The sequence below is a fragment of the Ciconia boyciana genome, chromosome 2 (assembly GCF_034638445.1).
Source record: "Ciconia boyciana chromosome 2, ASM3463844v1, whole genome shotgun sequence".
NCBI classification, from domain to species: domain Eukaryota; kingdom Metazoa; phylum Chordata; class Aves; order Ciconiiformes; family Ciconiidae; genus Ciconia; species Ciconia boyciana.
In genome coordinates this window covers 152,012,155-152,026,966 of record NC_132935.1, presented here as the reverse complement: position 1 = coordinate 152,026,966, position 14,812 = coordinate 152,012,155, and the positions used below count along the sequence as shown (strand labels likewise).

General features: G+C 39.6%; 1 protein-coding gene across 18 annotated transcripts in view; it reads right to left on the bottom strand.

Annotated features, from left to right (window-relative positions):
- Positions 1–14,812, bottom strand: part of SVIL (supervillin) — a 158,529-nt gene that overhangs the window by 18,095 nt on the left and 125,622 nt on the right. For all 18 annotated transcript variants that reach the window (XR_012041231.1, XM_072854562.1, XM_072854551.1 and 15 more), the window contains 17 exons: positions 14,490–14,579; positions 14,321–14,407; positions 13,045–13,222; positions 12,600–12,772; positions 11,176–11,331; positions 10,290–10,426; positions 9,632–9,779; positions 9,364–9,509; positions 8,318–8,493; positions 8,073–8,217; positions 7,463–7,739; positions 5,398–5,549; positions 4,100–4,205; positions 3,066–3,273; positions 2,263–2,396; positions 1,424–1,579; positions 876–1,019 (listed from right to left, as the gene is read on the bottom strand). Coding sequence is in view for 17 of the 18 variants with exons in the window: in XM_072854562.1 (XP_072710663.1) it covers positions 876–1,019; positions 1,424–1,579; positions 2,263–2,396; positions 3,066–3,273; positions 4,100–4,205; positions 5,398–5,549; positions 7,463–7,739; positions 8,073–8,217; positions 8,318–8,493; positions 9,364–9,509; positions 9,632–9,779; positions 10,290–10,426; positions 11,176–11,331; positions 12,600–12,772; positions 13,045–13,222; positions 14,321–14,407; positions 14,490–14,579 (2,613 nt within the window). In the remaining variant the exon portion in view is untranslated. The remainder of the gene's footprint in view (positions 1–875; positions 1,020–1,423; positions 1,580–2,262; positions 2,397–3,065; positions 3,274–4,099; positions 4,206–5,397; positions 5,550–7,462; positions 7,740–8,072; positions 8,218–8,317; positions 8,494–9,363; positions 9,510–9,631; positions 9,780–10,289; positions 10,427–11,175; positions 11,332–12,599; positions 12,773–13,044; positions 13,223–14,320; positions 14,408–14,489; positions 14,580–14,812) is intronic.

Genomic DNA, 14,812 nt, shown 5'->3' with positions numbered 1-14,812 from the left:
CATGAGGTCTGAAGGTCTATAAGCGATCAGGCTTTCCTTGCAAGAGGGGATAGTTTGCACCAATTAAGCCCTAGTGACTTACTCACAGTGGGAAACTGCTCTGAACTAACAGAACACATGGCTGTTACTCATGCCCTCTTTCCTGGATAGTAATCCCACGCCTTTCTTCATTCATCCTCCATCAGAAGATGCAATGTCTGTTCCCAGCCTCACATAACCTTAGATGAAGTGAGAGGAAAACATTACGGTGTCTCAAGGAAACTCTACTAGTGCAGAAAATAATGTGGTCAGTGTACTCTTACATGATCATCAATTGCAGCTTGAATCACTGCACACTGAGGGGCAGTAACTCTGTCTTGTAGAAATGAGCACAGAGCCTCAGCTCTGTGCTACAGCATTTCCAATGACCACCTGTTTCCATGTGAGACTTGTTCTCAGTCTTCAACATCTTTCCACCTCCCTCACTAAATCAAAACCCAGTTACATCAGCAAACAGTATCTTCATTCGGTCTTTTGATACACAGAAGCTTATGAAATCTAAAAGGAGCTAGACAGAAAGCATTCAGGTTTAAGAGGCTGTGTTCTCAGAATTCACTTTTAAGGATCTAATGACTGAACTATTCTCCCACAGTGGGGGCACAGAAGAGAAATAAAGCCTTTCCTCTGAGAACTGAGTCAGCAGAGTATCTTAGCAATTTGGGAACAATGCCATTACTACCCAAATGGTTTGCTAAGAAAGAGCGGAGAATGTATCTTCAAATACACTTATGTTTATCAATGGCATTGGGGAAGCACCCGGGTACCTTTCAACGTGGGACAGTAAGGCATGGAAAGGTATGACACACTCAGAACAGCTAGGCACAGCAATCTGTTACCTTTGCAGTACTGGAGCACTGTCTCCATGGCGCATTTCCTGTCTGTGGCCCACCTGATTCGAGCTGATCCAGTGATTTTGTTTTCCACAGGCCACCAGCCTTGCCACAGGTACACTTCATGGTGATTGTCAACAAGGAACAGTGCTACACAGCCAAAAAATAACAAACCCCTCATCAGCCACTTATTAGTTCTGGGAATCCCCTAAATGACCCCAGTCTTACATGCTTGTCAGCATCAGGACAGGGTCATTTCAAAGCTTACCAATCCCTTTTTGTTATTCATCCAGCTGAGCCTCAGCTGAACTCAGATTCTCTGATATAAACAATGTATTTTTATAGCAAGCTTTTGGGATACATGTACGTTTGATTAGTTCTCAGCATCTTTATCATGGAAGAATTACTGTTATTGCTTAATGCTGTATAAGCATCACATGCACAAATTTTCCTGCAATAAATCAAGTTAAAAGTGATTACAGTTACTGAATCATTGCCCAATGCAGGATATAGTTACCTGTTTTCTTGTTACTTAAGTATTTTAAAGCATATACCTGGCTGTGGGGCAGTGTAAAGATCCTCTTGCAAGAATGGCATGGAATTGATGACAGCAGGGTCTCTTGAAGGGTAAATGTACTCAGTGGCTGAGAATTCTCCTGATGAACTACTGAGGCTGAACAGGCGGGGGGTGAAATTAAACTTTCCAGGATCTTTAAAGAACAAAAATGAAGAAGTTTTCCAATAGAAAATGCCAGAGGTGAATGTAAAAAATAAAAAAAAAATAAAAAAAAATCAACTTTTAGAGTGACTGTAAATTATGTTTTTTTAAAAATCAAGAAAGACAACCAGATGTCTTGGGGGACTAGCAACAGCTGTGAAGAACTTGAGCTAAAGGCTGGCTGCCATCAGTTTGAATCTGATCCTGGCTAGTTACTATCAGACATTTCATAACTGGCTGTTTTGCAGCTTAAGTGAAGCAAGCCCATCTCAGAGTTTACTTTTTAGCTGACAAATTTTCCACTTGGTAAATCAATCCCCCTGCTACCTTTGTTGGCAGTTTCAAAGCAAAGACTGGACAAGAATGTGTGCAGAACTGCCTCCTAAAACCCTTCAGAAGAGAAGCAAACTGTGTTGGTAACAGCGTTAACTGTTGCTCTGTGCTGCATGAATACAGAGGGGCTGCAGAAGGGGGAGAGAACAAAATGAAACACTTCATTTTCCAGCTCTTTCCTTCTAGAACAGTATTACTTAACTCAGTAGATTTTTGGAAGCATCTCTCTGAAGGGATCATCTCAACTACCAAGAAGTTCTTCAAAAGCTTTACATTAAATCTCACAGTACTGTGGACCAGTAAAGTAAAATGTGAGTGACAAATCCAGAAATGCAGGTCTACCTTGCAACATGCAATCATAGGCCTTTCGATCTCTCCTTCCTAATGCGTCCCAGAATCCCAAGGGCTCTGACCCTTCATCACATTCATGTATCGTCACCTTGCTGCTGCTGTGCAGCCCTGCCTCCAGCGGACATCTACAAAACACAAAGAAAGAGAGTGAACCCAGCTTTCCTGTCCCAAACACAGCTAACACAAACCTGCTGGCCACTCGCATTATCAGAACCCAAAAGCACCCTATAGGCACATTTCACATCAACATAGGCTTTTTGAAAATGTTGACAAAAATTATCAATAAACAAGATATGGAATTTCAGCAACCATTCTCATACCGTTTCTGATCATATACCCAGAGTGGAGGAGATGCTCACAGGAGCTCTCAGTAGGGATTCTCACTGCCTGTTTTTGTAACTACTGCTGTCCTCCTCACATGCTTTCCCAAATTCATTTCCTCTTCCTTATTCACAAGGCTTGATTCTAATCCTCCTATCAGCTGGGATTTAGTTTGCTATTCAGATACTGAGCATCTCCCTCCAAATGGAAGGAGACTGGTTTTTTGGAACTGTAACTAGTACAGTAGGAAGAATAAGTGCATTTGACCTTAAGTGAAATTGATTACAGAACATGTGTTTTCCCCACTCCACCGAATCAACTACCCGTCATTCCTCTTCCTTACCAAGCATGCACATGCTGCAGTTGTACTCAGAGGACAGCTTTATTTATTTCAGCTTTTTTTTTGAGGCAGACTGTTTTAAGTAAATTGGTAGCCTGTATAAACATCTCCAAAATATAGGTCAGACACTCACTGTTCTTTTATTTTATTGGCTGCTGTTCTTCCTACATCCTTGGTGTGAGATTGTGCTTTGCAGCCATGCCACAGGTAGATAAGAGCTTTATTTATATTGAGGACAATCATGGATGTCCGGGAACGCAGGCTGCTGCAGTGACATGCTACTTCAAGTAAGTTTCCTTCATTGGGAACTTCTCCTCGCACGCAATATAGCCTCCAGTCACCTGGAGCAGACAGGAACAGTGCAGCAGTATTATACAGTCACATGGGATTGAAAATTCAAAACCTCTGCTCTGGAACAGCTGTTCTCATACTGGATGTATTTCACATATTGCATGCCCTTATTGTCACAGAATAAACTAGCTAAGCATCAGGTTTGGCTAACACTACTTGAGAAATCCTGTTGCAGAAAAGATGCCTTATGAAACCTTGCTATAAGAGTACAAGTGTTAAGAGCTGAAGAGCTTAACAGAGCAGAAGAGTCAAGTTTCTGCTGTTTCATACAGGAAAAAAATGGAAACAAATACAGTAGTCTTTCTATTCAGATCCTCTTCCCCTACGCACCTTAGGCGCAGGAGGTCACATTCAGATGCGAACTGGAACATGTCCAAGCTACACCTGCACTGAAATTCTCCTACCTCAACTGCAGCATTCAAGGAATATGTTGCAAAAAGTAACGAATGGGTAACAAAAACTCAAGAGTTCTCCTTGGAGCAGGAGAACTGCTCATAAAAATACTCTTTTGCCCAGACTATGTAGAAAAGAACACATTTTAAAGCAAACAGGCACTTTGCTTAATTAAAAAACAACTAGAACCATTTATATGTCTATCAATACAATAAAGTCAGCTTGCTCTAGGGTGACAAAATCCATTCTAAGCTCAAAGAAGAAAAACTACCTTGAAACAAAGCATGGCAAAGCTGTGTTACGGGTTTCATGGCATTCATTTCTCTGTTCTACAGAGTATGGTAGTTGAGACTGAATTCAAAGCCCTTCACAATAGGTAAAAAAGGATTTTGGGGCACAAGCTCTTAACTAACAGTCATTTACTTTGTGCATTTTCTTCTTCCTCTTCCCTTCTTCCAGCATGCACAATCATCCCTCCTTGGAAGCACTGCAGGAAGCATGGTGGTTCTTTCCCTTGAAGCACTTGTACCTGGAAATTGAAAGCACCACTCTTCATTAAAAAAATGAAGCAAGTATACAGACTCAGGAAAACTAGTCTCTATGGATTACTAAAAGTTATATAGTTATGGCCACCCACGAAGATGGCTTTCCTTGTACTTTACATCTGCTGACTATTGTTTAAATTACCATGTATATTAGCATGCAATAGGTTTCATATGTGACCTGCATATTAAAAGAAAACTCTAGTTGGAATCCAACAATCAAGAATTTCAGAGGATAAGGAATACCAAATAAACTTTAAATTAGTTTAACCATTATTTGAATTCTTTACAGGACTGGGCCATCTTGCCAGATATTCTTTGAAACGATTATGAGATACTGTAGGAACTGAAGTAGGTTCACAATTTGCTGTAAACTGGTTTACGTGACAACATGCATGTTCTTTGCTCATTAAACATTGCATTTTGATTATGAAACTGATATAGCCAATTGTTAAATCAGCCATGTTGCACAGCATCCCACACTCTGGGTCAAATGTGTTTGTCTATCTCCTCTATGAATGCCTGTCTTACTGGTCATGTCTACGTTGCTGTAAAAAACTAATTACAGCATTATCAAGGTAGAGAAACTAACTTTAAATCTCCCTTCTTGTGTGCTGGTTAACAGTCAAGCCACAGCAAAGCCTAACTCCACCTAAAGACAAAGCCAACCTGTCCTCTGTTTGAGCTTCAAACTAGCTCTATCTGCAGTTTCTAGAATCTCTGCAAAACAAGGTAATCTACTCCGTAATTACAGAGTAAACAAATTGAAAATTTAAAATGTATTTTCACGCCTTGGCCTGGCAGAAAGTGCTTCTCCTGTTCTCAGCACTAGGAAGACAGTCCTGTTATCTGAACATGTATGGAAGGGAAGGCACAAATTTGCTTAACTGTGCTTCACCTATTCCTGCAGGGAGAGGAGGGAAGACACTCTTCTTCAGCCATTCTCAGAAACATCATCTTTAGAGGTGGGATTTGGGAATGACAATCCATAAAGGAGCTTATGTGTCTCTGGAAGTTGGAATAAAGCCAAAAGTAATTTTGAGGGCTGGCTATTTGTACTGGCAAGATGACCTTTATAGAAAGAGAGGAGGCAAAAAAGATGACCCACATTTACTGTTACTGGCTACTTGGGCAGGCAAGTCTTACCAGGACTGCCACCTAGTTCTGCAGGAAGCTCACCTGTGCTCCTCTCTCTTCATCAAGTTCCACTGTCATCAGTGCTGATGTCCCTTTCTCACTTACTGTGGAGTGCCTTCCTTGCCAAAAGAAATACACGCATTTCTCTTTTCCAACAGCTCTTACTTGTTGCTCTCCTTTTTGTCTGCTTCCAACTGCAAAACAGAAAGCACATGCTGAAGAAAGTACTCTGGCTATAGGTTTAAACAGCACGTGGTTTAATCTCATCGGCCAGCTCAGCACTATCCCATCCAGAACAGGAAAGATAAAATGTCCAGTTGGAGGAACATTAGGTCTCCAAGCCAGTACGTCCCCGTGCAAAGTTGGCATTGTCTCATCAGGTGGATGTAAGCCCACATGCAGAGATGCCTGTGTTGGCCAGAGAAAGAGATGTAGAAAGAACCGGTACTATCTGGAGAAAAATAACTGACATCACTTGAGCCAATTTGCATGTGAAATAGTATGTCCAGTTATGTTACCAGAAGAGTGCATTATGGCTCATTTTCCACATTACACACTGTTCTTTGGCAGCAGGAGAGTAGCTGGCTGCTGAGTGATACTGGAAACAGCAACAGCTGAGAAAGGTACAGGCATAAAAGAAAAGTCTTTCTTGGTAGAGTGATATTAGAAAGGAAAACTACAGAACAAAAGAACACCAAAGCAGTATTTTGCAGTCATAAAAAAGTTAGGATTAGGTAAGATTTATTTATTTATTTATTAAAATTAAGACAGTATTTCATGTTGGTCTGGAAAGTGGGTTAGTAACCACTTTTTTTTTTTTTTTTTTTTTAAAGGATTGGTATTTAGTTGTTATGATAAGCAAATAATGTTTACAGCAAGTGAAGTTCAACAATACAACCAGCTACGGATTATTTTACTCTTTCCAGTGAATACTGAATAGACAGATATAATTACATCAAAGATTTTAAAAAAACCAAGAGCTTTAAACCAGATTCTTAAAAAAAAAATATTAAAACTTCTGCCTTGATTTCAGCAGTGCTGAGCAGCATCCAACTGAAATACTTAGGAGAAAGCATCCTGTTTTTTTTCAAACTGAGAATACTCAAACCACTAGCCACTTCTAAAATTTATGGTTTTTACTCTTATCTGTACATTCAGCCTATAAAAGTACTGCCTCCTCCATAAAATTTATTCTGGTTTGGAGTGATGGAATATATTTTCATCCATTTTGATTAGGAGTCTGTTTACAGTTCAGTATTAGTGTTACCCACTTCTCCCAAGACTTACAAGCTTTTGTATTTTTCTTGGATTTGCCAGCAGCTGATCTCAACGATCCTGAATAAGACCTACCTACATTTTTTGGCAAAAACCCTGAAGCTGTATAGCTGTTATACTGCTTTCAACCAATTTTAATATTTTCCTATTTGGAACAATGATTTTTAGACTATTTCTATTTTACTTACCACAAAAGCCACCTATTCTTAGTTTAGCACCAGAAGGGAGAGTTCCAATGAGCGTACCGAGCTGACTGATTCTCAACATCTACCTGCTGCTCTCAGGCTCTTTGTCAGAACACTGCTGAAGTTTTCCACTTGAGACTGAAACCCGTAGCAAGGGGTTTCCAGAAACACCAAAAGGACAGCAAGGGCAATGAGCTGGCAGGGGCTTTTCCTGTCATTGTTACTGTTCTCCATTACCAAGCAAAGGCTTTCCTTGTTGCTAAGCCTACCTCTCTTGCAAGACATTCAGATCACTGTCATTAGTCCAGCTGCCTAGTTATTTTGGTGTTAAGCTGTGGGCACAATTTTGGCTTAATAAGCTGTCCCATGAACATGTACAACACCACTGTTGGGTAAAAGCAGAGATGGACAGTATTACATTTGATGTATGAAAAATAACTACAGCTTTTTTTTTAATGCTTTCTTTTAAACAGAATAAAATAATAAGCTCAACTTCTTAATGGCCTAGGAAGGCTAAATTAGCATTTCTAACCTTTAAAACTGTTTCACATCCAAGGAAGTCTAGCTCTGGATCTCACCTCTAACAGCAGCAGTTTCAGCTGCACTTCTCCATGTTTCAGCAGGATGAAATGGTATTGTTCACTAACCTGTAGTGCTCACCATGTACTTCCATTTCACCACATATGTGTCTCCCTCATGGAACTGCCCTATGCTTTGCTTAGGCAGTCTACTATAATCGAATTCCAGGATGTGCCAGACATCCACAGATGCAGTGATAATTTCAAACTGCCTCCCATCTTCTCCTTCTACAAGTCCATAGCCCCGGCCGATATTCATTCCATCCAAGACTGTGCCTACAGTCGTTTGGGGCACAGCTACCATTAGCATGACATCATATGGTTTAGAGTCAGATCTGGATTCTTCCTGTCAAAAAAACACAGAAGAGATTTCTTTGAGCATAGCTTTTTTCTTCTTACCCACAGATCCACTCAAAGTTTGACTCCTGCATATTTCAGTACTTTAATATCTTGTCATCATTTGATGCCTTGTCAAAGCCACCTTGGCAGTATTCATTGAGCTGCCTGGCACTAATATAAAGCAACTCTGTGGGTTCACTGTAGGTGGTAATGTTCTGACCCCTAGGTCAAAGCCTGCAAGATAAAGAAAGTGCCCTGGATCCTTGAGAACAAGCTTCCCTGGCTTCCATCCCAGCTAGGTCATCTAGTTTGAAATACCTAGCATGCTTATTATATGCACCTTCTGATGAAGGGATTCACTAGAATTCTTCTCATTGAGTTTCTTCAGCTCTGTCCAATCAAGAAATTTTTCTTTGAACAGTATGGTCTCGTTATGTTCTGTGAGTCTGCCAAACACAGCCCAGTCTGGGCGTCCTTGTCCCTTTCTGTACAAGGGAAAAGAAGAAATAGAATCAAATGAAACACTGTGAAATAAGGGCAAGAAAACTAAGTTTCTGCAATGAGACTAAACTTGAGTTTTGATACCTGGGTATAAGGGGATTGCATTCCCCTGGGTCCAGAGGATTTATGTCACAATTGGAGTAGTCAAAGGTGCCATTCCACAAGTGTTTTGCCAGCTGGAATGCCACTTTTCTTTGCGCTAAAGTAACTTCCTTTCCATGCCATACATATACTTCACTGCCAAAATCAAACACCAGCACCTAAAAACCAAATCAAAACAAAAAGACAACTTACCATTAGGTTAGGTGATACCCTGATCCTCTAGTTTCCTAGTGCTGGAAACTGACAGCGCGTTGAACACAAACTCCTCCAAATATCTGAGTTTCCGCAGTGACACTAACAACTAGCACTGCAATGCAAGTAAGGCCAGGGCAGTGGTCTGCACTGTGACGTCTAATTGTTGAGGATGACTGGAAGCAAGTATGGGGAATGTTATGAGGTGTATCTTTAGGTGGTAGCTAGGTCACTAGCAGGTTAGAGAACTCTTATTACTAAAAACCTGATTCTGTTGCAGGGCTGACTGCTGTCCAGTTACAGCAGCTTTCACTGACATTTAGACTTATGCTTCATCGTGCAGCCGGGGAAGGCTGACAACATACAGCATGGGTAACTGGCTCAGCAAGCAGGCAGCAACTTGAATACTTTCAAGAAAATGCATCGTGTCTTTATTTTGGAAATCTGCTCTCATTCCTACTTAGATGAGTGAAATGGTTGTTTGAAAGGGAAAGGTCTGCTAAGAACAGAAATAAAAATGCTTGAAAGGGAAAACAGTTTTTTGTTTTGTTTTGTTTTTCTGACGTGCTACCTGTTTCACACTTCATGACTTTGGAGTGAGCCACTGTTGACAAAAAGATTTACACTTCCTAAAATAGTATTTCACTTCAGAGATAACATGATCTAATTTCTTGAGACCTGCAGCACACTCTAGACAGCAAAGTGTTCAGAAGCTTTTCAGAAACACAGAGGATCTGATTTTCAGTGAGCCTCTTCATAAGCATTTGCAGTTACTGAAAGTCATTATCAGCTGTACGTTCCTGCACTTACCACAGAAGCAGTAAGTGGCACAATACCTCTTTTGGTTGTAGCAGGGTACATTTTGGCATCTTTCCCCAGTAGTCATCCTCAGGAATGAGTTTATCCTCTACGAGGCGGTAAATGCAATTTGTTTCTATTATTGCAGCTTCATACATTTCATCTTCTTCAGGACTTCCAGCAGCTTAAGGAAAAGATTGTAAAAAATAATAAAATGTTAACATCCAACTATCTTTAGTAAAGAGAACCCACTCAACTATTTTACTGTGATAAAATATCAGATACTGTAATTGTAAGAATGCTTACACTGGTAATTTGTCTGTCCACCAAGGAGTTTCCAAAAGTCTTTGGCTGCATGAGTATGGGTATTTATTCCTTCTTCTATAGTCTGTACATGAGAAGCTCTACAGCCAAGTTCCCTCTTTGTCTGAATTAAAGTTGCAAGTTCTGAAGCCTAAGAGATTAACAGTTATCTGAACAGGATTGCTTAAGTCTTTGGAATACTTGTGCATATCTTGTTCAGGGAGAAGGCGAAAGTAGATAGGATATAATAGAGCAAATAGCAGGAGAAATGGTTATTATTTGTTGCACTAAATAAACAGATACTAGAGAAAATGTTACAGAAATACATTCATTCTTTCATTTGCCTTAAAACAAGACTTGATCTTAATGAACATGGGAATAAAAAGGACATCCTGCAATTCAGACTATTTTTTGTTTGAGTGCAAATCTGTTTCCCGAGGATATCCTCTTTTCTCTTGCAGCTTCACAACCTACACGCTCCTATGTCAGCATTCATTCAGTGCACAAGCTAAAACATATTTACAGGAATCCTGCATATCTACCTGTCACTATCAGTTACATGCCACTTTTTGAGACAACTGGCACCAAAGCTCAATTACAAAGAGATATACACTGTGACAGTTCTAAAAATAAATAATAAAAACCCCCAACTAATACTAACCTTTGCTTTTTCTATGACATTTGCAAACTCTCCTACCCATAAGAAACAGAAATGTGGAGTTAACAACAGGAAACAATCTCCGCTGTTCAGTGACGAGGCCCTTGGTTCAACTAATCTTGTTTGAACATGTCTTCTTCCTAAAGAGAAAACAAAGCTAATTATATTCCTTTGACTGCTGCTATCAAATGCCAAGATCCAATTTGTTTTGAGTGAAATACAAACAATCCCAGTATATTTAGCAAAATATATGGAAACAGACTGTTAAAGAAGAATTAAAAGACTACTACTATGGAAAAAGGGTTTACTCACAGGAAGCAAAAAAACCATTGCCTCCTATCAACTAATATTTCTATTATTTCCTGTTTCTGCTTTAAAAACTTGATGTCCTTCTGGAGAGAAATGAATTAAGTAAATGGCAGACAGCAGCCAAATATCAGAATCCTTTACAGTTGCTTAAGTGAAACTATGGCATAGTTTCTGTAGGCAGTAAAAAGTTTTAAGAATTTTACTTTGCCAAAAAAGTAGCTATTATTTTGCAGAATCAGATACATTACTACACACTGTAAGGGGAAGTGGAACAAGAACACTGTCACGTCACTTCCACTGAGCACTGGAAGAATGGGACAGTTCAACTATTTCCACAGGAGATAACTACAATTCCCAAAATATTCTGTTTTCTCCTTGGGAAACACGCACCAGTGGCCACAATGCAAACCTATTTGTAAGGTTTTGCATTTGTCACACAGTTCTCATTTATTCTTTTAGGTTTGGGACATAAGCCTTGAGCTGGAGATCTAGAACAAGCTAAGAATCCAACTGTGGTAGCAACTCCCGTATGTTACATTCAGCTTATTATGTATGGAAAATAAAAGCAGTTCCGGCATACCTTTAATTTGCAGCAGCATTAGCTTCTTGTATGGCACAGCACTGTTGTTAGAGTTTTGCTCTGTTAAATTAACACTCCGCAGGCTAACGTTGCTGAAGTTCTCTTTGCTTGCCAAGCCAGCAAGTGCTACTTCTGAGAAATTTGAGTTTGTAGACACTTGTACATAGAAAGAAGTTGAAGAAAAAACACACAAAAAAACCCCAAAAAAGGACAAAATTATAAAAAATTGGTTGTTGCATTAAAAAAAATTATTTCCCCCCATTATTTCCAGTTTTCCTCCTTCTCAATAGCAACAGCAAAACCAGGTTGAACTCAGATTAACTGCTAGCCCAAAAGCTTTGTGGGTTTAGTAGTACCTAAGTTTCTAGATATTATCCAAGAGTAAACAGTCAGTGTCAGAATTACGTTATTTGGCAGAAATACCAGCTTTGCTAGGAAACATGTCTTACCCAATGTTTTGTGAAGTACTGTGTAGATCTTCAATGCCTTATAATAGATTAGTGATAAAAGACAGCAGAGTAGCCAAGGCTAATTAACTGAAATTACCTTCAAATTTATCTCAGCCAGTGTGATGCAACAGACACCTACATTTCAAAGTCTTAGTCATGTTTTACTGTAAAATGAAAGCCTAAATTCTTGGCTACTTTTGCTTATTTCTCAACCAAAGACAAAGCACTTTATGAATTTATAACTCAGGGAAACGCTTCTCATCGAATGGCAACAAAGTATTACACATATAATTAGTGTTTTCATTAATACAGGCAACGCTTAAAGATAATCTCCCTTTATTCAAATATAATAAGGAAAACTCGTACCCAAAATGGTAAAAGTGGCTCGATAAACCTTCAAATAAATTTTACAATAACGTCTCTTGCTGTCCGTCTGGTTGTCAGGAGAAAGCAAAGCCACAAGTAAAACACAAAGCCCTGCCACAGAGCACTGATCCTTTATGGAAATTAATATTTCGGAGTCAAGAAGGCTAATTCCAGTTTCTGAGAGAAAACTAGGACCCAAAATTGAGGCCAGTGTACCTGAACAAAAGTTTATCTATTCTTGCTAGCTCTTTCCCCCCGAGTAACATAATGCTACATCTGCTTTCCTTCATCTCCTGTGCTCACCCTGCAGGCACAGTGGCACTCTCTCTCTCTCTCCACACAAGGGGACTGTGCCAAAAATAAATAATTAAACCTACGCACAGGAGGCAGCTGTAGGTAGCCTTCCCTAAGGAAGTCACGCATGCTGTTCTCTCCAGACCTCCTAGACAGTCTACATTCAACCTGATACCTCAATCAATTTATTGCCTCTCAGAGAATATGTTCCATTCCTTCAGTTGTTGTTATGTTGGGATTTTTTTATTTTTTTAATTTTTTTTTTAAATTAAAGTAGCAAGACAGTGTCTTGTACAAATCATCTGGTTAGCTTACTTTTTTCTACTTTCATTCGCTTTGACTCCATGAAGGCAACATTCAGTCTTTGTTCAGTATATTCATGAAGAATATCTTCTCTTGCTGCCAGCATTTTCAGGGGGTTTCTGGAGGACTGGACTCTGCGCGTAGGCCTAACTGCACGTTTGTGCTCTGCTACAGAAGATATTAACCTGGAAAACAAGCAGAGTTTATAATCATCAGTTAATTTTCCTAGTCAGAATCATCTAATGACAAGAGATTTGCTTTGATTTTGGGTGTGACATTTCTTAGGAAATCAGGATCAGTTCCTTGATTCAGGCAGAAGAGTGATTTCAGAAATGCGTAGAAGAAATGGACATGCCCAGTACTAAAATATCTACAAGATGACTTAAAGCTGAACATTTTGACCACTGCCCCTATGTCTGCATTCATAACAAGGGAGCGGGGGGGGAATAGTTCGTACTTTGGCGCATAAGGATCAAAGATGGCATCAAAGTCCTCATCAAGGTCCAAAGGCACTGAGGAGGAAGGGAAATCCACATGGCGATAAAATCTGGAAAACGTTTCATCATCATCCAGCTTCATCACCTCTTTCACAGATTTTCCTGTAACTGTCAGCACTGTCTCTTGCATCCCAGCAACTGCAGGAAAAAAAAACACCTCACCCAATAAATAATCACACTAGAGTTTCTAACTCTAGAACAGGTAAACATGGCTTGTTTGGTAGTTGTTGGGGTGGAGTTTTTTTGAGGTAGTGGTGGTGTTTTGGTTTTTGTTGTTTGTTTGGTGGTTTTTGGATTTTTTGGGTTTTGTTTGTTTTTTTTAAAATTGATGGAATTTGAAGCAGAGATGGTAGAAAAGTCTGTTGGTAAAGAATAATAAAAATGGAGTGTAACTGCTACTCATATACAATAAACTTTATTACAAAATGGTTGGGAAATATGGCTGAATAAGAAGTTAGGCACTATCAAAAATGAGTTGTTTTGGTAGGATGATATAAGCATTTTACGGTTTTGTATATTCCATCTTGCCTCCAACCACATAGTTCCTTCCTTTGAAAAGATCTACTAGAACTACAAGTGGAAAAGTCACTACTTCAGACTAGTGAGTATGGCACAATAGTGCCTCCTCTGCTGAAACGTGAATACGTTTGTTTATGGTATTTGATGCTCTACAAATTACAAAAGGATTTTTGTCTTACAAATGGAGGAGAGATATACGAGATGGAAGCACCAGAGAACTCTAGACAGTTTCACAAGTAGCCTACAAGCTGTACAAGGAAACTGTATGAGTTGCTACAGAGAGTCGGTTTTCAAAAAAGCAGGATGGTGAATGAATTGTGCTTGGGAGCAGCTCAGTGTGCTATCTTGATTTTAATGAAGACTAAACTACATTTAAAGCTGTTTCACTGTATATGACAATATGGTTCAGACTGGCTGTGTGGTTTTAAGAAATTTTGCTCTCAAGAAGAATGTGTACATCGTGTGTAGAGAAAGAAGAAAGTTATTTTGGCATTTGTGATTTATTCTATTGTACATTTGTAATACAATAGCATAAGGCTTTTTTGTTAAAATTTAGCAAAGACTGAATCACAAAAATAAACTGTGTGATCGGTAAGCACAGTCTGAACAAAGAAATATTCAGTTTCTGTTACCAGATATTTTAACTAAGAGGTACTTTAAGTGATTTACTGAAGTTGGAGAGTGGATAACATTGCCACTTTTGGTAACTCTACCAACCTTTGTTATTCAGCCTTCCCAAGAACGACTCCAACTTGTCAAGCTTCATATCTGATTCCAATTGCATATCAGGCCTGGCTTCAATTTCTAAGCAAAGCAGGAAGTAAAACTTGTTAATTGACAGGAAGTAAAAAAGCCTGAATGTATTTCAGCCATTTTTATTCCTTACCTTCCAAGGGCTTTGTAACTGGAGTAGTAGACTTCTGCCGGTTACTGAAAGGGGATGCTACTGATGTTAGAGCACTTGGAGAAGCCAGGCCTGCGTAAGAACACAGAACATAGGAAACGCAGTCCTCGGTCAGCCCACGTTACCCACAACAATGACAAGGCAAGCGATTTAAGGAAAGCAGATGAGCCTGGCCACTTCCTACAGTCCCTCATACTTCCCCAGCCTCCACAACTGTTGTATTAGGGATGGCAGAGTGTACTGCCCTGCCTGCTCCTCAAATCAACAGCAGCCTCAGAAACTGTCCTGTTCACAAGAACAAAGCT